Below are 23,130 nucleotides of genomic sequence, written 5' to 3'. Positions count from 1 at the left end.
TGTTCTTCCCCTCATTCAGATGTGAGGAACTTTTTTTCTGTTGAGACTAACCTAAATGCAAATTTTACAGATTTATACAAATCCAGCCTCAGACACTTGCTAACTATGTGACCCTGGACAGTTCCTTACCCTCTGTTTGCCTCCATTTCCTCAATTATAAAATGGTTATAATAGCACTTACTCTTGAGGGTTGTTATGAGCATCAAATGAGAGAATTATTTTTAAATGCTTAGCACAGAGCCTAGCATATAATGGGTGCTACATAAATGCTTATTCCCTTATTCCTTTCCCCCTCATCCTGGACTTGAACTTGGGTCTTCTTTACTCCTTAGTCTAGATACTCTGCTACAGAGCATTGCCTTTTCTGTGATAGTTACTCAAATGAAAGAAATAGGATTAGGAAGGAAAAGAGGAAACAATTAAAAAGAAATGAGATCATCATACAAAAAGACACAGAGTGAGAGAGATGCTACCATGACTTCCTGCAGTATGGTACAATTAAATGCAACAGACTTACAGGAAACCTGAATTCTGATCCAATCCCCTTGTTTTGTAGGGAAGAAAACTGAGGCCCCAAGGTAATTTTCAAATTTATGATTTTATCTTGGCCCCTTTAAAAAGTATTGGTAATGATTTTTAAGCCACAATGAATTTTAGCAAGTGTAGGTATAAATGAAACTATTGCCACTTGTTATTTGCTGAAATGAAATTAACGCAAGGACTAGAATTGGCCTAAAGGATGGAAACTTGTAATCTCTTCTAGATAGAATCTTATTCTATCTTTCAGGCACATAAATATAAGGCATACGCCTATGTGTTAGTTTGTCCTTTAGCCATAAGAAAAGCTTACCAAATTACCTTTGTTCGGTTTGGTATATTTTGCCAGTAATTTTTTTTAAATTGCATATTATTAATATTGCATTAATATCATCCTTGTGCAGGGGCCATGCTAGCCTTCTCTGTATCATTCTTATGTGTGTTGCCAAAGCTAGCACTAGTAAATTTCCTGATGTAGATAGAGTACAAAGGTTTTGTTATCCCCTCCTTAGGGGCCATTGTCTTTTTCAACTCTTTATCCATTTTAAGTAAGTCATTAAACTAACTCACCTTCTTTATCTTCTTTCTTTATCAGAAAAGCTGTGATTACAGTAGCACATGACAGTTATTAAAAACGTCTCTAAGTTCTTTGAGTAACTTGGGAGTAAAGGCAATAAAAAGAATTAGAATTGAGTATTTTTCAGAATTTTAAACTAAAAAGTTTTGTAATGTGTTTGGTGAAGAGAGAACTGGACTTAGATAAGGTGATAACTCAGGTGATTCCAGCTCCATCACATATTACCTGTGGGTAAGTGAGAAAGTCACTTAACTTTTCTGAGTATTGATTCCCTCATTTGCATGATGGAGATAATTTGTAGTATTCATCTCACAGCACTCTTGTGAGAAAAGTGCTTTGTCAACATTATTACACTATTTAGAAAGAGCTAATACATTAGTATACTCAGCTTTTTGTTAGTAATAACATTTGAATTATTTCTTTTTGGAGACTGTTCCCTAAAAATGCAGTTTATATCCGTTATTGTGGTAAGATCTTAATGTAAAGTACAGTGCCATCATCTTTCAAGTACTTTGTTTTCATAAAAGTGTAATCATTCCCTTTTTCTGCTTTTCTTCTAACACCATCCAAATGAAAACCTGTTGGGCTATTCCTTCCCTTGCAAAAAGAAAAAATGCTATTTAAAGTATATCAGGTAACCTGGAGGACTTAGCTTTAGTGTTTTATGTCTCATCCAATTTATCCTGTAGGAGTGGTGTAGAATAGCAAAGTTTAGAAAACATTCTCGAGGGTGGGGGGTAGGCATATGGTTGGTAGGGTATGTGTGAAATCAACCATTGTGATTTAGGTGGGTAGATCGAGGGCATATACTGCATATGTACATATATACATACATACAGATATGTCATAGCCATTGCACTAATATAAGTACCTAGAATACCAAACAAACCAGCTTAGCAGTCGAAGACAAAGCTCATCAAGTGTCATAGCCTTCCTTGACCCTGTATGCTTAACTTTAATAACCTATGAATGAATAAAACACCTAAAACTGTACTTTAAATTAGATATATAAATTTAAGTGTATATTTTACATTGTTTTTTAAGTTATTTTCCTCAACAAGCCTACATATAAATTTACTTGATGTTATCTGAAATGTGACCTTTCTTCAGAGCCCTTGGAGCACAAAATCTGGCTGTCGTAGCTACGGGATAAAATTAACCAGTGCTTCCTGCAGATGCTCTCGTTTTCCAGCTGCTTTCTTTAGGTGGCAAGCCATTTAAAGCAGGAAAACAAAATACCTGCATCTTATTAAGATGTGTAATTTTATTCTGAGGAAACATAAATTATTATGTTTTGTATTATATGAATTTAAGAGCCCACATTAGGTTTTTGATTCCTTTGCCAGTTTTTAAAATGTTTTATATAACTGGTATAGAACTTCAACCAAAAGTAAAATATGGGTGTAAATAAGGGCCTTGCTATCTCTTTAAATTATGGATGTTGAAAAATTAAAATGTTTTGTACTTTGATTATTTTTATTTCTTATACTGTTTTCTTTTATATTGATATCTTGCCCAAGTTTTAAATAAATGTAATTTTAAACTTTACCTAAAATGTGATTCTGGTTTGACTGTATGTTATCCTGATTTAAGGAATTTTGAACAGGGTCAGTCTTAAAGATTTTGAAAACATTTTCTTAAAAAAGTTAAAACATTTTTTCTGAAATATTTGATATTCTAAGTATATAAAAAAGGATGTACAGGGCAGTAATACTATGCCATTGTAAATCAGTATACTCTTAAGTAGATATAGGCTGAGTAAAATACATGTAACATACTAAGGTCTCATTTATTGAGGAAAATATTTTAGAACCCTAAATATAATCCTGTAGTATCAGGCAAAATAGTTTTAAATGCAGAGTAATAGGTCATACTTCTTGTGATCTGACCTTACAGTACAACTGAAATGTTCCCTAAAATTTGTGTCTGTTGCCAGGCATGTTGGTGCATGCTTGTAGGTTCCTTGCTGCTGGAGAGATTGAGGCTGGTGGATCCCTCAAGTTCTGAGCTATAGTGAGGCTAAAGCTGATTTGATATCCACACTGAGTCCAGCACCAGGATGGTGAGCCCCAGGTAACAGCAAAGGGCATCAGACTGCCCAAGAAGCCCAGGTTGGAAATGGAACAAGTCAGCAGTAGGATCAGATATGTCATAGCCATTGCACTAATATAAGTACCTAGAATACCAAACAAATCAGCAAACATATTTGTTCCAGGTATTGCACTAAGCTCCAACATACAAAGAAAAAGGGGGAATAGTCTTTGTCTTCAAGGAGCTTAAAAAATACATTCATAGTAGCTATAAAGTAAACTTAGAAGGAAAGGTACTAGTAGCTGAGGGGATGAGAAAGGCCCCCTGATACCTAATGTTGGAGATGGCTGATGCTTAAGTCTTGAAGGAAATCAAGGGCTGGGAGAGGCAGAGGTGATCGAAAACATTCCTGATGCACAGGATTTCCTGTTCAAAGGCATGGAGACTGGAGATCATCCAATTGGCTGGACCACGGGGTGAATGATGTGTAAGAAGAAGAGCCTACTCTATGCTGGGCTCTGTGCTAAGCACTGGAAATACAAAGAAAGGGAAAAGGTAGTCCCTGCTGTCAAAGAGTTGACAGTCTAATGGTAGAGATAATATGCAAACAGTTAAGAACATGCAAGCTATATATATAGGATAAATTGGAAATAATGCAGAGGGAAGGCACTAGAATTAAGGGGAAATCTGTAGAAATTAAGAAAGACTTCCTATAGAATATGGGATTTTAGATGGGATTTGGGGGGAGGTAAGAGGCAGAGAGGCAAAGAATTCTAGACATGGGGGGCAACTATTAAAAATGTCTAGAGTGGAGAGATGGAGTGTCTCATTCAAGGAACAACAAGGAGGCCAGTGTCACTAGATGTATGTGGTGGGATGTAAGGTATTGAGTAGTGGGAAGGGGATAATATGTGCTTTGGAAAGATCACCTTGGCAACTGAATGGAAGATAGAGGAGGAAGAGTCTTTTGGCACGGAGACCAGTAAGCTATTGCAAAAGTTCAGCCATGAGAATATAAAGGACTGTACCAGGATAGTGTGCACAGTCAGGACAGAAGGGTGTGAACTGGGAGAAGGCATTAATAACTAAGGGATCAGGAAATGCTTAATGTGCAGAAGATGGTGCTTGGGCTGGTTTTTGAAGAGAACGCTGATAGAAGTGAAGAAAAATGGGCGACAACCAACACCAAGATGTCAAGACTTGTGAGGAGGAATAACAAAGAGGGCCTGGACAAACTGTAGGGAAGGGAGTAGTGTTTAATGAAAGGCAGACTGGGGTTAGGTTATGAAGGGATTAAAAGCCAAAGGGAAGTTTTGTATTTGATTCTAAAGGCAATATGCAGTTACTGGATTTTATTGAGTTCAGAATGACCTGCATTTTAGGAAAATCACTTTAACAGCTATGTGGAAGATAGATTGAAATGAGAAGAGATCTGAGGAAGATTATCATTTGTGCTAGAATGTCTGACTAAACTAAGCCCAGTATTCCCAGAGCAAGGTGTGTGTCTGTGTGTGTGTGTATCAAATAACTAATGAGCCTAGACCTCAGCTCAGCCCACTGTATCTTACAGCATCACTGTAAAAGAGGGGAAAGCTTTTATTAGTTATCTAAGTACAGATCATTGTAATAAGAACTTTATTTGGGGATTTATATTTGGTCTTGCTTTTATATATATATGTATATATAATATGTATACTTACATATTATATGTATGCATTTAACGAAGGTTTCTATTTCACCTTGAAATTTGATTTCCCTTTTTTTTTGCAGTTATAGCATTCTACTATCCTACAGACACAATCAGTATTAATTTTTCAGAACTTAAAATGTGATTTGGTTGTTTTTTTTTTTTGAGAAAGGATAAGGTGGCACTTGATATCAGGATGGAGATTGAAATAGTTTGGGCATCCTTTAATAATTTAGGCAAAGCAATCTATGATGCAAATCCACAAGGCTTATGTGAGTTATTGTTTAAAATGGCTAGTAAGGTATTTTGTAAGCCAAAAAAAAAAGAGTAAAAGGTAAAAATGAGGTAGAAGCAGATTGTGAAGATGGAACCTGGAGAGCATGGTGTGTTCGAGGAAAAGTATGCCTCAGCCATCTGTGAATTAGGTGATCTCAGGGATAATCAATAGATTAGGCACATGAAAAGTCATTCCTAAATATTGTTTGATAGTGCCCAGGACTCAACAAAGCTAGGACTAGAATACAAGTTTCCTAGATCTAAATGACTTGACAATGACAAGTCCCTTAACTTCTCTGGGCATAAGTTGCATAGTTGAATCTCTAAGGGTCTAGATCTCGAGTCAGAGGAAGGTTTTAAATGTGACTTTGCCACAGCACAATGTCTGGCACAAAGTAAGCAGTTAAATTTTTGTTAGCCTGATGAACTATGTGATGATAGGCAAAGCACTTAAATCCTAGTTTGCTCATCTAAAATGTGGTAGTTAGATTCAGTGACCTGATCACTCTTAACTGCTCTAAATCTGGGATCCTTTATTACTCTGACTCACAAAGCTGTCTTCCTCCTTAGGAGGAGACTTGAATGTTTGTCTTGTATCCCCAGTGCCTGACACATAGTAAGCACTTAAAAAAATGCTTATTGATTCTTGACTGGTTGTAAAAATTGTATGATTTAATGAATTAAAGTGAGAGGGGAGAATTTAAATGCTAATGTGATGACATTGTCACACAGCTGATTTCAAAATATTAATTGTTCCATCATTTAACCTTTGAGTTATGTGACAATATAACTGCCATACTTTAAACATTTAAATCCTACAGCTACTATTCTCTTATTATAGTTATTTTCAAATAGATATTATAACTTTTGAATAACTGCTTAAAAATAATTTTATTGATATCTTTTTTTTAATATTACCAGAATTTCTGTCAATATTCATCCCATCCTGGGGTGGCTAGGTGGTGTAAGAGCGCTGGCCCCGGAGTCGGGAGGACCTGGGATCAGTTCTGCTCTCAGATACTTAACACCCACACCCACACAAAAAAAAACTGGCCCTGTAACCTTGGGCAAGTTACTTAACCCCCATTGCTTAAAAAAATATATATATGTATATTCTTTCCATCCCAAATAATAACAAAAATGTTCTTAAAGAGAAAGGAGACAAATCAGCAAAATCTATCAGTACATTGAAAAAGTCTGTAAATACATACAATATAGCACATCCATGGACCTCCCACCTCTGTAAAAGAGTAGGGTGGAGATGTCTTATTTCTTTTTTGGAGCCATGTTTGATTTTTGCACCATTTACTGTTGATTGTTTTTGTGATTGTGCTTTTTTGTTTATGTTGTTCTAGTTGAGTGTATTGTTTTCTGGGTTGTGCTTCATCAGATTATGTGCATTCTTTCCATGTTTCTCTGCATTTATCATTTTCATTGTTTCTTACAGGATATTAACGTTGCATTAAATGCATGTACCACAATTTATTTAGCTATTCCCCAATTAGTGAGCATCTACTTTGTTTCCAATTCTTTGTTATTGCAAAGAGTACTACTGTAACTATTTTGGTATATAGGGACTTTATTCTTATGCCTTATACCCTCTTTGGGCTACATGCTTAGCAATGGAATCTCTGGGTCAAAAATATTATAGTCATTTTATTTGTATGATTCCAAATTGCTTTTTAAAATGGTCGTATTGATTCATACCTCTTTTTTTGTGCCTACCTTCCTAAACCCTCTCTATCAATAATTATTCCTTTTTTTTTGCCATCTTTGCCTATTTGCTGGTGTTAGGTGAAACCTCAGGGTTGTTAAGTGATATGGAGCATTCTTTCATATGGCTGTGAGGGGAGCAGGTTTTTCTATATTCTTTGACCATTTAACTATTGAGGAATAACTTTTGGTCATATATGTGTTAGTTATCTATATAGCTTGAATACCACTCCCTCATGTACTTTCAACTAGAGCTATGTCTTTTGAATAGACTACAAGTTTGAACACTGATAGTTGTGTTCTTAAGATACTATTTTAAGTGCTTATAATACCTATGACATAGTTTTTCTCCCCTACTTCAACTACTGAATTACTTCTTATGTACAATAAATGGAATCATACTGCTGTTGAAAATGCTTTAATCAGTACTAGAGGAATACTACAAGTGAGGAGGAGTTTTATAAGGTGGAATATAATCTGGGTTCACATAAACTATTTAAAGTGCTGTCATACCACAGAGGAGATTGAAGAAAAGTGAATATAATTATGGAAAAAATGAACCCCTTGGGTAAATGGAACTATAATGCATCTGTTTCATCATCACTGGAGACAGGGTGTTTATTTAGCCAACATACTACTATGACTGATTTGATTAACCTTTCAATTAGAGTAAAAAAAGAGGCTGCCAAGAAGCAATCCTTAAAGATCTACAGGAGCTGTCGAGAACCAACTGGCTTGCACAGATGTTAGGCACTGATTAACTAGGAGAGGTTTGGATATGAAATTCCAAGATTGAAGATTTCTGGTAGGAGTGTGTTTTTGAAAAAAATTCAGTTCCTTATGAAAAAGGTGATGCCATTATTTTTCACTTAGCCCTGCTGTTCTCATCAAAGTATAGGATGAACAGCTGGTATATTTAAAGAATAAACAGCTGTGTGTAGCTTATGTGGTTGCAATAATTTATCTTAAAATATCTAATGTTTGCAGGATTAACTAATATTTTTTGCCAACAATTATACCGTTAACCTTAGAGAATCAGAGTTTATTCTCCCCTGAGTTGTATAAAACTTGAAAGCCAATGAGGTGAAAGTTTCAGTCCATTTCAGACATGTGAATATAAAGAAAATATGTGGGCACAAAGGATGTTCATTTCTTGTAATGACATATTGGAGAAGAGTTTTTTTGGGGAAAAAAAAGCTTATCATTGTTGGACCAGATATTTTAATCAGGCAATCAGTAAACATTTATTAAATGCCTGCTATGTACCAGGCAGTATGCTAGGCACTAGAGACAAAGAAGACAAAGACAAAACCAAAATAAGTCTTTGACTTTAAGGAATACCTCATATATGCATAAAAATACATACAAGATTTGGATAGTTGGAGAAGCATTAGCAACTTGGGACAGGGAATGAGAATAATGAAAATCTTCATGTAGATGAAGCTTGAGCTGAGCCTCGAAGGAAACCAGACAGGTAAGGAATGAGTGCATTACAAATATGGGGGGCAGTCTGTGCAATCTGTATGGAGAGTGGAGATGAAATATACCATGTGAAGAACAAATCTAGTTTGGTTGGATCATGATGTGTCTCAAGGAGGGGAGCATTATACAATGAGTCGGGAAAAGTAGGCTGGACACAAATGGGACTCTTACAGGCAGGAAATTTGAATTCTGGTCACGCCTCTGGCATCATCTAACTGTGTGACCTGAGTTAAGTCCCTTAACTTGTATCTTGCAGTATTTAGAGATGTTTGATCTTGTTTAGATGTTTTAATGGCCATATTTCCTTTTGTTTTAATATCTTTCCTATTGATTTGTTTACTTGAGCCCTAGGTTTTTGACTTGAGTTTTCCTCCTAAGATCTTTAGTAAATAAAATCTTTGAATTCCATGGAGGCTAGACCTCAAAGATGTCTTAGCTTCCTCCACATTGGGGAATTCACTTTTCACCAACCTCAGGCCCTGAGGGGACTGAATTGGTCCCAGCTGGATTCTCTTTCCTTCAAGGCTGGTGCAGCTTCCTCTCCCCCCACACACCAATGCACTGTTTTCTGTTACCTCTGTTCTTTGGTTTTCTGGCTACGTGCTTCTTCTGCCTAGCTGTTGGTGAAGAGATAACATAAAGGAATGCAAGCATTCAAAAGATTACTAGGTAGGCAGTTTATTACTCATAGACTTGTAAAGGTGTGTGCCTCCTTTACCCTTCAGACCCACAGGCACACAGTAGTAGTATGTACAGGCTTAAATTGGATTAGTACCCCAATCAAGAGCTCAGATCTGGATCTTTGCCCTTACATTTGATTGTTCCTGGCCAGATTCACAAAGACAGAGTTGGATGGGGACTTCAGGAGCAATCAGTCATCAGATGGTCTTATTAAACACCAGGATACTATGATTAGTGAAGTTTGCTAACCTTATATACCTGGATTAGATGACATTTGCTAAACTGATGGTTTGCTAATGTTGCATTCCTAACCTTAAATGTAGCTGACCAAGCCAGTTGTTGAGTATATAGGAATTTTCAGTATATAGGTAGGTCAGTCAGTGGTGAAATATGGATTCATTTCTGTCAGCTAGGGCCTAGAAATACACCAATCCTCACATCCTCCCTCGCCTCTTTCTACAAAGAGGTGAGCAGAGTTGAAGCAGCAGCAACAAGGAAATTGCTGGGTGGTCAAGCATTAGGTTGTGTTGCCCTCCCAGATAAGGTGGAGTTAAGAGATTACTGTTCTCTGCTATTGATTAGGTTGTTAACCTTATTAGGCTTCTTGGTGTCTTGGTCTGTGGAGATGACTGCAATTACTTTGCCTCATACACATAATTCTTATGTTAAGGGAGTTTGGTGTTTGTAAGAAATGGAGAAAATGTCCAGTTTTCCATGTTGGTCATGTGACTCAGAAGTCCTCTTAACTCTGTGGCTTGTTTCCTTATCAATAGAATGGAAGATAATGTATAAAATCATTTCTCTTGACCCCTTCCATTCCTCAGAGTCTGATTCTATTGATGCTGATACTGTCTATATTCTTTGGATTCCTGCACAAGAGCGTTTGTCATCTTCATAAGGAAAATAACTTGTTGATGAATGTTGATTGAATAAAAAACATTTCTACAGTGCTCATATGGCAGGCACTGTGTTGAATAATACAAATAGAAATGAAATAGTCTCTGCCTTCAAAAAGCTTATTTGTTTTTTTAACTTTATTTTTTTGTAGGGGGGATGGCAGGGCAATTGGAGTTAAGTGACTAGTAAGTGTTAAGTGTCTGAGGTTGGATTTGAATTCAGGTTCTCCTGACTCCAGGGTTGGTGCTCTATTCACTGCACCGCCTAGCCTCCTCCAAAAAGCTTAGTTCTAATAGAGGAAGACAACATATAGAGGAGAATGTTGGCCATGGAAGGGAGTTTTGATTTAGAGGATGCAGAAATAATTGAGTTTACATGATAACAAAAATGTATTTATGCAGTGCATCAAGGTTGGTTGCAGTGCATGAAATATTCCAATTCTCATGTAAATTACTCATTGGAGGAATACCCATGCCTTTGAAATTCAACTCTCTTGAAATACGAATGTATCATTAACTCTTACTCATTTCAGTCAGATGGCTAAGTGTTGAGGAAAGCAATACACAAATCAAGAGAACTGATGGAATAAAGGTTCCCATGGAGGGAAAACAGAAGGCTTGGATAAGTTTCTAAGCATGGTGACTTACAAGGTGAGGTTGAGGTGCAACATGGCAGGGGAGGAGCTTTCATCAGTATACCAGGGAATGAGTTGGGGAGAAGACCATAGACCAGGGAGGTAGGAAAGTGCTAGGGACAAACTCTGCCTGCTTCAAAATTTTCATGAGTACCTACCGTGTTTCCCCGATAATAAGACACTGTCTTATTATTTTTTTTGGAAAGAAAAACACCAGAGGGCTTATGTTGTCCTGCCTCAGCTCTCCTCCGCGGCACTGCTCTCAATGGCTCCAGCAAGCAAATCACTGGGGAAGAACAGGATGACGCGCTCACTGCTGCAGCTCTGATTGGATGCAGCTCGGAGCGCGGCGTGCATTTCACGGGGGGGGGGGGTGCATACAGAGGGTACCGTAATGTAGCGTGTAGCGCAGGGGATCACCTTCACTACAGGAACAATCTCAATAGGGCTTATTTTCGGGGGAGGGCTTATTTCAGAGGAATCTTACACAGTAAGGGGAGGGCTTATTTTCAGGATAGGTCTTATTATCGGGGAAACACGGTATGTATACCTAGCCATATTTAGTGATGGTATGCCATATTTTTCCTTTATGGGGATTAATGAACAGAAGTAGATTTGTCTGGTTTATAGTCCTCCTTTACGAAGTCTTACTCTGATGCTTCCTTGTGGCATTGAGGTGACCCTGGGTTCTTTTCCAAGGTTATGCCAGCAGAGAATAAGCTCTTCCAGGTTCTACTATGCTAGAAAGATTTCAAATCTGCTATTAGCAATTGACTTCCAAGAATCAGCCTAGATAAATATGGACAAGCTTATCACTAGTAGATTGGCCACTTACAAATTAGTTCTTTGGTCATTTCTATGGTAATGGTGACAGAGGATAAGGTCTGCCATTTTTAGACCATCTGTAAACAGAAAGGCAGGGTAGTGTAGGGTATAGAGGACAGGCCTATGTGGAAAGCTTGGGCTCAGATTCTGTTTTTGATACATAATGATTCTGTGAGCCTGGGCAAATCTCTTACCAGGACTGGGGAACCTGCAGCCTCAAGGCCACATGTGGCTCTCTAGGTCCTCACAAGGACAGCCTTTTGACTGAATCCAAACTTCACAGAACAAATCTGATTTCAAAGTATCTAGTACTTTGTTTGAGAAAAAATGGGAGGCACTAGACACTTTGAAAGAAGGAATTAGGCCTGTTCTGATTGGTTCCAGAGTATAGAACTAGGAATAATTGATAAAAGTTCCAAAGAGTCAAATTTAGGCTTCAGCATAAAGAAAAACTTTATAATTATTAGAGTGTAATGGGGTCCCTTGGGAAGGTAGCGAGTTCCCCTTACAAGAGGTGTTTGAGCAATGGTTAAATTTACCAACTTGTCCGATACCTTATAGAAAGGGTTTTTGTGGGATTGGAGGGAGGGAGAGAATTTGAAATTCAAATTTAAAAAAAGTTTAAAAAAAACCTCTGTTCTTATCCTTTGACCATTATCTATTGGTGGATGGCTGGTTAGCATTATAAATTTGGATCAGCTCCTTATATATCTTGGATTTTAGACCTTTATCAGAGAAAACAAATAGGTATTTCCCCAAATTTCCTGTTTCCCTTCTAATTTTAGCTGTAATGATTTTGCTTATTCAAAAACTTGAAAACTTTTATATAATTGAAATTGCCCATTTTTGTTTTCTGTGAACTTCTCTATCCCTTTTTGTGGCAGCTAAGTGGTACAGTGGATAGGGTGCTGGCCCTAGAGTCAGGAAAACCTGAATTCAAATTCCATCTCAGATACTTGACTAGGGGCATTTACTAAGACAGTATCATAAAAAACTGGTACAGAAACATCTTCCTAAAAGTCTGTGACACATGAGAGCACACGTGGCAGAGGGGTAACTCAACTCCTTACAGTATTTTTGCCCAAGTCTTCACCTGTAGGTCCTCATAGTGTAGTTTTTGAGCTGGGTTCTTTGTAGAGCTTTGGTTCTGCTTTCCTCACCATGGACAGTCTGTTATGAGGTCCTGATGCAGACACTGTTCCCAACCCTCTTGTTCTGGGGATAATTCTGGGTTCCAACAGATAGAAAGTCTCAGATTCTCCATACCCTTTGAAACTTGAAGGACTGTTCCCTGCTAAGGAGAGAATAGAAACTGAGAGGAGACTTAGACCACTGAGGTTTAGGACTCTGGTCTTCTTGATACCTCTTCACCATCAAGTTCTTCTCAGAGTTTTAGCTGGAACATTATCTTTTTTTGATGCCAGATACTGAAATTCTCAGTTGTATTTAGCTTTATGGTTTTCTATATGCTAGAAAATATGATTAATGACCAAGCCCATCAGCCAATACAAATAGACTTCCTTTCACACCTAGAAAGGTGTTTAGGAACAATCTAGGTATGTGATAAATGAATAAATAATTCATCTTATCACTTTAAGTCATGTGGGATAATTCCCCCTTCTCCCCTCCCCAACACCATTATATAAAGAACCAGAGTAGATTAGATTGATTCATTCCATCAGATCGTAGGTTTTAGAAATGGAAAAGACTTCTAAGAGATATTCTAGGGGTTATACTGTGTTCATTCAAAAACAGCGCTTGCTGTGTGTAGAGCACTGTACCAGGCTTTGGAGGAGATAAAAAACTTAGATGAGACATGATCCCTTCCTCAAGAAGGTCACAATCTAATTACAGCATAAAACACTAACACAGATAATTATGATATGTGTGGCATATTAAGTGAGTTATAGAGCTGCAGAACAAAGGGTTTTGTTCTAAGGGGGTAATCTTCCTGACTTGGAAGATTAAGGGATAGGGTAAGGTTTCATTGAGAAAATGACATTTGACTTAGATTTTAACAGAAGCACAGGAATTCAACACTTGAAAAAAAAAAAAACAGACTAACTCTTTAACTGAAATGAATTCTAGTGGATTGAATTTCTGGATAACTAAGTTCAACTCCAGACCTTTCTTAGTTTCTAACATGGATGATGAGCGTCTACTATGTCTGAATCCATTTTCCTACCTTAGTGCTCAGAATTTATGGTTACAGGATTAAAATTCTGAAGACCAATAGTTATTGTCCATAACTGGAGATTATAGGATCATAGATTTAGGGCTAGAAGACACCTAAGTGGCCATCTTCTCCAACCTGCGGCTCCCCCGCCCCTGCCCCCCATTTTACAAATGAGAAGCTGAGGCCAGAAGATATTAAATAACTTGCTCAGTCACACATAAGTAGTAAGCATCTGAGGCAGGATTTGAACTCAGGTCTAGTATTTTGTCTACCATTGCTTGTGATCTCCCATGTTAAGTATAGGAGATTGGACTGAGCTGAGGGATATCAAAAAGTTGCTTTTTCTATTTTTTTTCCTTGCTTGTGGGCTGGAGATGCAAACATCTAACCTTCCATCTTAATTCCCAGAAGGGGTTTAGCTCTCTAATCTCACTGCCCTTGAATCTCACTAGAAATCCAAGTAGCTGACTTCATATATGCCACCCTTAGAGACTAGCCTCCCAGTTACCTACTTCATAATAATAACGCAACAACATAGCAATAATAAAAAGATTACAGAGTACTTTCTATAAAGTAACAGTGTGAGGTAGGCAGAACAAGCATCGTTATTTCCATTTTGCAGATGAAGTAAACTGAGGCCTAAAGAGGTTTGATTCTACTTTCTTCATCCTGACCAGTCGGTTATGGGGTCCTGATGCAGGCATCATTGCCAGCTAGAGTTCCAAGGGGAAGATAGGAAGTCCTAGATACCCCTCTGAGGATGATAGGACCATTTCCTGGCTAAGGAGAGAGACATGCTTAAGGTTAAAGAGTTGGGAAGTGTTAGAGCCTGTACCCAGGGCTCACACTTCCCATAGGGATCAAAGCATCTGAATTTTGTGTGGGCTTGCCCTATGTCTCTGTCCCTAAGTTTGGGGGAGGGGGGAGTAGCAGGTTTATTAGACAGGAGAATAAGGAAGGATGATAGTGAAAATTCAGATGCACAAAGATAGTTAACCCAGACCACCTCACCTTGGAGCATCCTTCCTACAGCTTCTTTTCTGATAATGCATCCATCAGCCACTTGTTCCCTACTTTGTTAATAAATTAGCAGCTTCATATTCTATAAGAAATTTTTTTCTACTGGATTTCACCTTTTTGTTGTTTTGGTAAGCTTTGATAGAGAGCCAATCTTCAGTTCTTTGTGAGACTGTAAATTCTAATATTGATGTGTCTTAGCTTTTAAATGTACAAGACCCTAAAACAAACCATTGGATCTAGTGATAAGAGGTTTGAGAACAACATGCTATATATTAAATATAGATTTGTTTTGAATCATCAGAAATGACTTTGCACGCGGCTCCTGCATCAGCCTGCCTTTGTAGTGTTGCCATTGATGGAGTCTGGTGACAGTGACAATGCACATGATTTCTTGCCCTCCCACAACCCAGATATCCCACTCAACAAGTTTCATGTACCAGATGAGTAGTGATTCTGGGCAGTGACCTTTTGCATAGCAATCTTCTTGTGCGTTTACTTTTAAAGTCAGACCGTATTCTGGTCTCAGCTATAGCTCTGTAGATTCTATATTGAATTAAAAAAATTCATTCATTCTCATTCATTTATTCATCCATCCCTTTATTCAGCATTTATTAAACACTCACTATATACCTAGGCACTGTGCTGGAGGTACAATAACAAAAAATAAAAACAGTCCCATCCCTTAAGGAATTTATAATCCACCTTGAGGAAACAAGTACACAGATTAAGTCAATTCAAAATACACAAAGTTATTTGTGAGGGGAGGGTATAGAGTGAGGAAGGAAGGAAGGAAATAAGCATTCATTAATTACCTATGTTCCAAGCACTGTGCTAAGCACTTTACAAATATCTCATCAATTCTTAAACCCTGAGAGGTAGGTGCTATTATTATCTTCATTTTACAGTTGGGGAAACAGGTAGTCCAAGGTAAAGTTACTTGATCAGGGTCACCTAGCTCGTAACACCTACTGGGAAGATCAGGAAAGCTCTCTTGAGGGAGGGGATTCTAAGAGGCCTCTTTAATCTCAAATGTAACAAACATTAAATATGATCTAGACACGGGGGTGATAGATTTAATAAAGTGTGATAGGGAAATGAATGACAACCAATATCAGTTCCCTCAACATATGTTTCCACTGTAGGGGGGTAGTTAGTCTTTGACCACTTGATTTTCTCCCCTCTTTCCCCTCGATGTAGTCACAAAATCAGGGACAGATAATAAGGTGTTAAGCTAACCATGAAAATGTAGCCACATCAGTTATCCCTTCATTAGACCCAACAAGTCTGTCCTTGAATCCAAAGGGGAGCCTAGCTTTTGGTAGGCAAAAATTGGCCACATCCTTAGAGGTCTCAAAATAGTTAACCCCGATAGCCCTGGAGTCAGTCCATGCTATTTGAGAGTTTGAAGGAGTTGTGCCCATAGAATTTTCTCTTCTTCCCAAACCTCCCATCAGCCATGGCTTCTAATGGCAGAGCTATTTGCTGAGGACTAGACACCCCATTTTTCAGTTTGGGAGATAGGAAATTTATGATAAAATTGGAGGTGCAGTTTAGGGATGCAGAATCGTGATGGACTAATTCTAGAGGCTGTGTGGAAAGCAGAGAGTTGGGTTTAGAATTAGGAAGACCTGGTTTCAAATTCTGCCTCAGAGACTTGTTAGCTGTGTGACCTGGAGCAAGTCATTTACCTCTCTGGGCCTCAGTCTCTTCCTTTATGAAATTTAAGAGATTGGACCTGATTAGTTCTAGGTTTTCTTCTAGCTCCATGTCTATGATCCACTCAAACTTATTTTTAAAATGAGTAAGACTTTACTGCTGTATTACATGGAATGATCAGTGGCCTATTTCAGTTGTTGATGCCCTTTCGATCCTGCCACTAACGCTCGGCCATGGCAAAATCCAGTGGAGTCCAGGACAAATGAAGCAAAGGGGCCCAGCATGGGTCAGCAGTCTACGGTGTAGCCAGAATAAAATGGTATCTGTCACAGGAAGAAGGAATTGGATTTGTTCTGCTTGATCCCAGAAGACAGAACGAAGAGCAACAGGTGGAAGTTTCAGAGAGGCTGATGGAGGTTTGATTTCAGGGAAAACTCCCAACGGTTAGAACTGTCCAAAAGTGGAATTATCAGCTGCCTTGGGGGACCATGAGTTATTTCTTGCTAGAGTTTTTCAAAGAAAGGCTGAGTGAGCACCTGCCAGCGTTGTCAAGATGGGGATTCTCATTCAGGTATGCACTGGACCAGATGGCCTCTGAGGTTTCTCTCATCACTGATGTTTTGTAATTCCTGGGCCTTTACTGCTAATAAAGACATCTGATGAGTCTTGGAGGGAGGGGAGTCACTTAAAAGCCTGTTTCTTGGAGAACTGTCAGCCATGGAGGATGTCATTCATTCTTGGAGCTCTCTGCTACCGTGAAACTTTCAGTAGCCTGCCGTTTTGGCTTTGGACTGGATAAATTTTCTTCCTGGAGGAGGGCCAGCTCTTCCAGAACGACTCTAATTGCCCCCAAAAAGCAGGCAGAAAAAAAGATAGGAAAAAGGGGGAGTGAAAGAGAAAGGACTGTGCTGACCCACTGTCTGGAGAAACTGATTCTAAGGCTTATGAGGAGGGATGATCTCAAGAACTCCTCTTGAGATGGATAGAATGTAGGCCCTGAAATAAAGACCTGAGTTCAAGTTGGCCTCAGACACACACTATCTGTGTTACCCTGGGCAAGTCACTTATTTTCTGTTTACCTCAGTTTCCTAGCCTGTAAAATTGGGATAATAATAACATCTGCTCTTTAGGGTTATGCATATCAAATAAAATAATTGTAAAATGGTTAGCATAGTGCCTGGCACATAGTAGCCATTTAATACATGCTTATTCCAATCCATTCTTATATCATATCCCCATCTTCTGTCAAATGAGAAAACTGAGATCCATAGAGATGGAATGACCTGCCCAGGATTGCAAGAGAAGAATCGGGGTGCTCCTTCCACTGAGGCAGGCTATGACCCCTCCCTATGGGCTCTAAGAGGAGCCTTCAATCACTGAATGGGTGTTACCTTGGACAAGCTGATTGGGAAAGATCTTAGCTTAAAAAGGCCAGGGTCTCCCATGGTGTCTGGGGACATCACCAGTCCTCCTGATCCATGTCTTGCCACTGGACTCTGATGACTCTGGAGGAGAGTGTGAGGCTGATGATGCTACCTCACTTAAATCCAATTACCTTACAAGTCAAGATGACACATTCTTGGAGAATGAAGGACAAACAGCAAGAAGATGGGCACCAAGAGAAAAGAAAGGACAGTGTGTAAGGCTCCCCGTCTGCATGGGTGGGAGCAAGGAAGGAGGAGGGATTGTGGCCTGCTGCTGCAGGTGGGTTACAGAAAGTTCTACATTGGAACCTGATCAGAGGTTCAGAGCTGGAAGCAGCCTTTGTGGTCCTAAGGGCCTGTTACGGGCCAGGCCCAGTGCTGGGTGCTGGGGATGGAGGCAAGGACAAGAAACAACCCTTACTCACCTTGCATCCCAGTCCATACCCAGTGAGCACCTGGGACCCGGAGAAGTTAACTGACTTTGCTGAAGGTCCCACATATAGCAAATGCAGAATTTTTCAGATTCCAAATTCAGCATACTTTCAACCGAACCATTTTCATATGGTCTGCAAAACGACACAGTCATGCAGTACGTAGGACTGTTCTGAGTACAGAAGCATCACAGGCTTGCAAGGAGGCTAATGCTAAATTGCCATTTATGGCACTTTCAAGTGTACAGAGTGGTTTACAAAAATGTTCTTATTTTGGGCTTCACAATTACCTCATGAGGGAGATAGTACATTTACTCTACCCATTTTATAGAAGAAAAACCCTGAAATTCAGGGAAGGTGATGAGATCTGCCTATGACATACACAGCTTTTAGGGTACACTCCTGGTCTCTTTGCCCTTTCTGAGCAATGCCAGCTGGGTTCAAGTGGTCTAAACTGGTATCCAACCCAGGGATCTGGGCCCAGTGTCCCACGTGATCTTTTTCCTCATTGCCTGGGACAAGAAAGAGGTGTCTCTGCTGTCCCTTAGCAAACACAGAGGCAGCAGGTGAATGGGATGTATTGGGCAGCAAACATATTTACAGCACAACAGGATGATGTTTGCATATGTTGCTCAGAAGAATTAATGATGCATCTCCAAGGATGTTACATTTTACATCTAGTAATACACCTTAATTAAAATAAATCACTCTTAATTATGCTCTATGCCACACAATTTATATCTGTGTTGATGCAATAAGCAGAATATTAATGTACATTTATCTCAGAGCACAAATTTAAATTGCCAGGCTTTATTTCATAGCCACCAGAAACACAAACAGACCCTTGGACTTTTTTTTCTCTCTCTCTTTTTTTAATAAAAAGATAATGCATGCCTTCCTGTTCTGCAGATGTGGCAAGGGCTTACTCTGGTTTTATTTATAATATTTACAATATTCGATCCAGTAGCAAAGTGAAGCATGTGTATTGAGTTCCTTCTGTGCACAGGGAACTGCACTAGGTGCTGGGGATACAGATATGAACTAAGAAAGTCCCCTAAAGGCACTTATGATGTAATAGGGAAGATATTGCAAGTTAACAGTGAAACAAGTCAGAATGTGGGGGGCTGGTGAATGGAGGTCGTGGTGTTGGCAGGGCAGCCAGGTGGAGGTGTCCAGTAGGCATGTAGTTAGGAAAATGGAGCTGATGTTCATAGCGGTACCTTTTTTGGAAGCGAAGAAACATGTGCCTGGCATGTAGTAGATGCTTGTTGAATGACCGATTGGAAACAAAGTGAGTGTCCATCTATTTAGAAAGACCTGGATAAATTGTGGCGTGCACAGGAATGGAATGGAATGTGACTGTACTGTAAGGAACTGTGTGTATGAAAAATTCAGGGAAACCTGGAAGTGTATGCATGATAGCAGAGGTAAGAAGAACCGGAGGAACAAAGTTCACAATGACCCCAAAACAACTAGAAAGGACATCAAGCAACATTCTTATCAGTGCAGTGAGATGGTCAGGTATTTCCTCCCGCTTCTTGGCTGAAAGGTGGTGGACTACACGTGCTTAAGGAGGTATAGCATTGTCATACATGGCCAATATGTTAATCCATTTTGCGTGGCTTTCATCACAAGGAGGACAAGTAGATGTGTGTGTGTGTGTGTGTGTGTGTGTGTGTGTGTGTTAGAACTGGAGAAGTCATTGGGAAGTCAGAATGTTGCAAGAAGCATCAGTAAAAATTTATTGGAAAAATATTAAAAAAGAAGTAACTTTGGAACTAGAGATGTATTTGGGCCCAGGAGAGTAGAGATCTTTAAAAGACAGTGTGGAGAGGGAAGAGAGCCAATGTTAGCTCCCCCCTGTTTTCCATCTCTTTCCCATTTCCTAGAGCCAGAACAGGACAACCAAGGCCATGTCTTAAGTGGAATCTGGTAGCAGAGTGCATTTCTTCCTGCCTGAGGAAATGCTTACAGCCCAACTAGCCCTACTCCTTCAGCCTAGTCTGTGTTGCCAGCTCCAAGGTCCTGTGGCTTACTACTGCTAGGCCTTACTTCCTCCTGAGGATGTGACCTGAAGCCCCTTTGTTTAGTTTGGCTCAAGGAGCACTGTACCAGCAAGATATCTGAAGAATCAGCATGGATCACCCTTAGGAGGGAGCCAAAGCTAAGCAACAGAAACTGACTACTGACCATTCCATGTCATGGTAAACTTTAAAAAAATTTTAAGGTGGGGCGGCTAGAGAGCACTGACCCTGGAGTCAGGAGGACCTCAGTTCAAATCCTACCTCAGACACTTAACACTTACTAGCCATGTGACCTTGGGCAAGTCACTTAACCTCAATTGCCCTGCCTTCCCCCCTCCAAAAAAAAAAAGAAAAGAAAAAAAATCTTAGGGACGATCAGATATGACTTCTTAATTTTACAAATAAAGAAGTAGCTTTAGAGAGGTTAAATGATTTGCTCAGTCATGCAGTCAATAAGTATCTGAGGCAAGACTTGAATACAGGTCCTGACTCTGCCTCTATTGCTGCTCTTCCACTCTTTTAACTCTCTCCCCCCCAACCCGAATATGGAACTAGCCTAGGGCAACCAGCGCCATCACTCAGGTAGGATCTGGTGGGATGGAGGCATTTCTTCCCCTTTGAGAAATGCCTGTAGCCAGCCCAGTTTTGTCAAACTCAAATAGAAATGGGGCCACTATCATTCATAAGGATCCCTGCAGGCCACACATTGACTTAGAAAACCACATATTAACATTGTCTATGCTCTATTGTAGATTTTAAAAAATTTTGTTAAATTTTCCCCCATTACATTCTAATTTGATTCTGGTCTCCTTGGGGAGTGCTGCCAGTCACACAAGGCCTTTTGTTTGACACCTCTGATATAGTCCAAATGGCTCTACACTTTCCTTCATTTATACTACCCGCTTCAGAGGAGGGTTGGAAGGAAAGTGCTTTGAAAATAGGAGGTTAATGAGCTACATGCTCTCAGCTTGCTCCTAAAGTCTCACTGAAATTCTAGGGAATGGCAACTCTAAGCCTGAGTAGAGAAGACACAACATATTTATATGTGTGTGTGTGTGTGTGTGTGTGTGTGTGTGTGTAATCCTAGAAAAGGCCTGCTCGGCTTTGGAGATGAATGAAGGCAAATGTCCTTGCAGTTCATATATGAAACATAAATGTCATCAAATCTAACTTCCTCACTTGAGAAATGAGAATACTGAGGCCCTGAGTGGTAGAATGACTTGACCAATATCCCATGGCCAATGACAGCACTGGACTTTGACTCAGGGCACCTGGGTCCTTGTTCTACTGCTCTCAATGATTCTAGCTTCAAATGGAGGTTCTGTAAGATGCGTGTTGAAAGCTGCCTTGTCTTTGGTTGGTTGTGTGCCTGTTAACTGAGTTTTAAGGCAGAACATTGCAAATGATAAATGCTTGCTTGATGAATAAGAATGGATAAATGATGAAATCCTTTTTAGGCAGGTGGTTATTTCTTATGATGTTTTAAAGAGCCTGAAATAAAGAGTCTCATCTTACTATTATCAGGAAAGAAATTGAAGTGGACAGGAATGATGAGTCCTAATCACCCATTGTGACACATCATAGAATGAAACTAGTGGGTCTTTACTCTTGTACAAATCAGAAGACAGCGAGTGTCCTTGAGGGGGGTGGGAGCAATTTCTTCCTCAGGTTTAGAGTTGATCAGAGTCTCCTTTGATCTGTTTCCTTTTTCATTATTTCAACATGGGTCTTCGTCACTAAGGACCTGGGACATGGGAACAGGAAATTACACCTGTGTTAGTGAATAATAGGAAATGATGATGGGTGTATTAAAAAGAATATTTCCTTGAATATTTCAGGGATCTTCAGCTTCACTGATGAGGGTACTCCCTCCACATGTCCTGATTACAACCTCTGTGCAACTTATTAGATGATCTTTGAGAATTATAAAGACCAAAAAAGCATCATTGTGGCCTCTGAACTTAGCTACGCTGGTCTTGGACAACAGATAAACATTTTATAATCTATAACTGGGCCAATATATAAAAATGCTAAACCGATGCTGTACCATAGCATAGAGATCTTGGGATTTACAGCTCCTTCTTCCTCAACTGAACTTGTTCCAGGTGCCAAAATTCTTATTACAAAACTCTACCTCCATTTCCAAACAAGAGTGCTGGACTGTATAGTAAATGTTCTTCAGCCTTTTGCCTGTGAGGGCCTCTGGCTCCCCAATATTGTATGCTCCCCAAGGGCAAGAACCATTCCACTATGAAAAACACTATTGTGGAGGGGAAATGGAACTAACTTAGAAGGCAGGAGGCCTAGGCTCTTGTCCTTGCTCTATGGCTATTTAGCTGTGTGAAATTGAATGAATCACTTTGTTTCTCTAGATCCAGGTTAAGATTCTACATCTACACTTACATCGGTGAAGTTCTTTTTTGGGGGGTGGGCAGGTAGTTGGTGTTAAGTGACTTGGCCAGGGTCACACAGCTAGTGAGTGTCTGAGGGCTGATTTGAGCTCCTAGAGTCCTCCTGACTCCAAGGCTGATGTTCTATCTGCTGCACCACCTGGCTGCCCCTGATTGGTGTGATTCTAAGCAAGTCCACCCCCCTAGGCCTTTGTTTCATCGTCTGTAAAATGAGGGACTAGGGTCATGGTATCAGACTCAACCAGAAAAGGGGCCAATCTATACATAATGATTCCTGCAAGGTGCATGTTGACTTAGTTTTAACTAAGTAACATTATCTATGTCTTATTGTGTTTTTATTTGTTAAATATTTCCCAGTCACATTTTAGTCTGGGTCAGCAGCACTTAGGAGCATGAAGCATGCTTATAACCTCTGGATTAGAGGACTTCTAAGGAAGGAAACAAACAGTTTACAAATATATCATTTGACCCTCACAAAAGCCCTGTGAGATACATGCTCTTATTATCCCCCATTTTACAAATGTGGAAATTGAGGCAGTCAACAGTTAAGTGACTTGTCCAAGGTCACACAGCTATCAAGTGTCTGAGGCCAGATTTGAACTCAAGCCTTCCTGACTTGGATGTGGTGCTTTAGCTACTAAGCCACAA

The 23,130-nt window shown here is 39.5% G+C and overlaps 1 protein-coding gene and 1 pseudogene across 3 annotated transcripts in view; one reads left to right on the top strand and one right to left on the bottom strand.

Annotated features, from left to right (window-relative positions):
- Positions 1–2,669, top strand: part of PAXIP1 (PAX interacting protein 1) — an 89,631-nt gene extending 86,962 nt beyond the window's left edge. For all 3 annotated transcript variants that reach the window (XM_069084382.1, XM_069084400.1, XM_069084374.1), the window contains one exon: positions 2,185–2,669. In XM_069084382.1, coding sequence (XP_068940483.1) covers positions 2,185–2,196 — 12 coding nt within the window. In that variant the 3' untranslated portion in view covers positions 2,197–2,669. The remainder of the gene's footprint in view (positions 1–2,184) is intronic.
- Positions 896–995, bottom strand: LOC138158904 (U6 spliceosomal RNA; annotated as a pseudogene).
- Positions 2,670–23,130: the final 20,461 nt, after the last annotated feature.

Source organism: Petaurus breviceps, unplaced genomic scaffold, assembly GCF_028583685.1.
Source record: "Petaurus breviceps papuanus isolate PSGF00001 unplaced genomic scaffold, PetGlider_PUasm1.0 115, whole genome shotgun sequence".
Lineage (NCBI taxonomy): Eukaryota > Metazoa > Chordata > Mammalia > Diprotodontia > Petauridae > Petaurus > Petaurus breviceps.
This window is presented reverse-complemented; position numbering and strand designations above follow the sequence as displayed.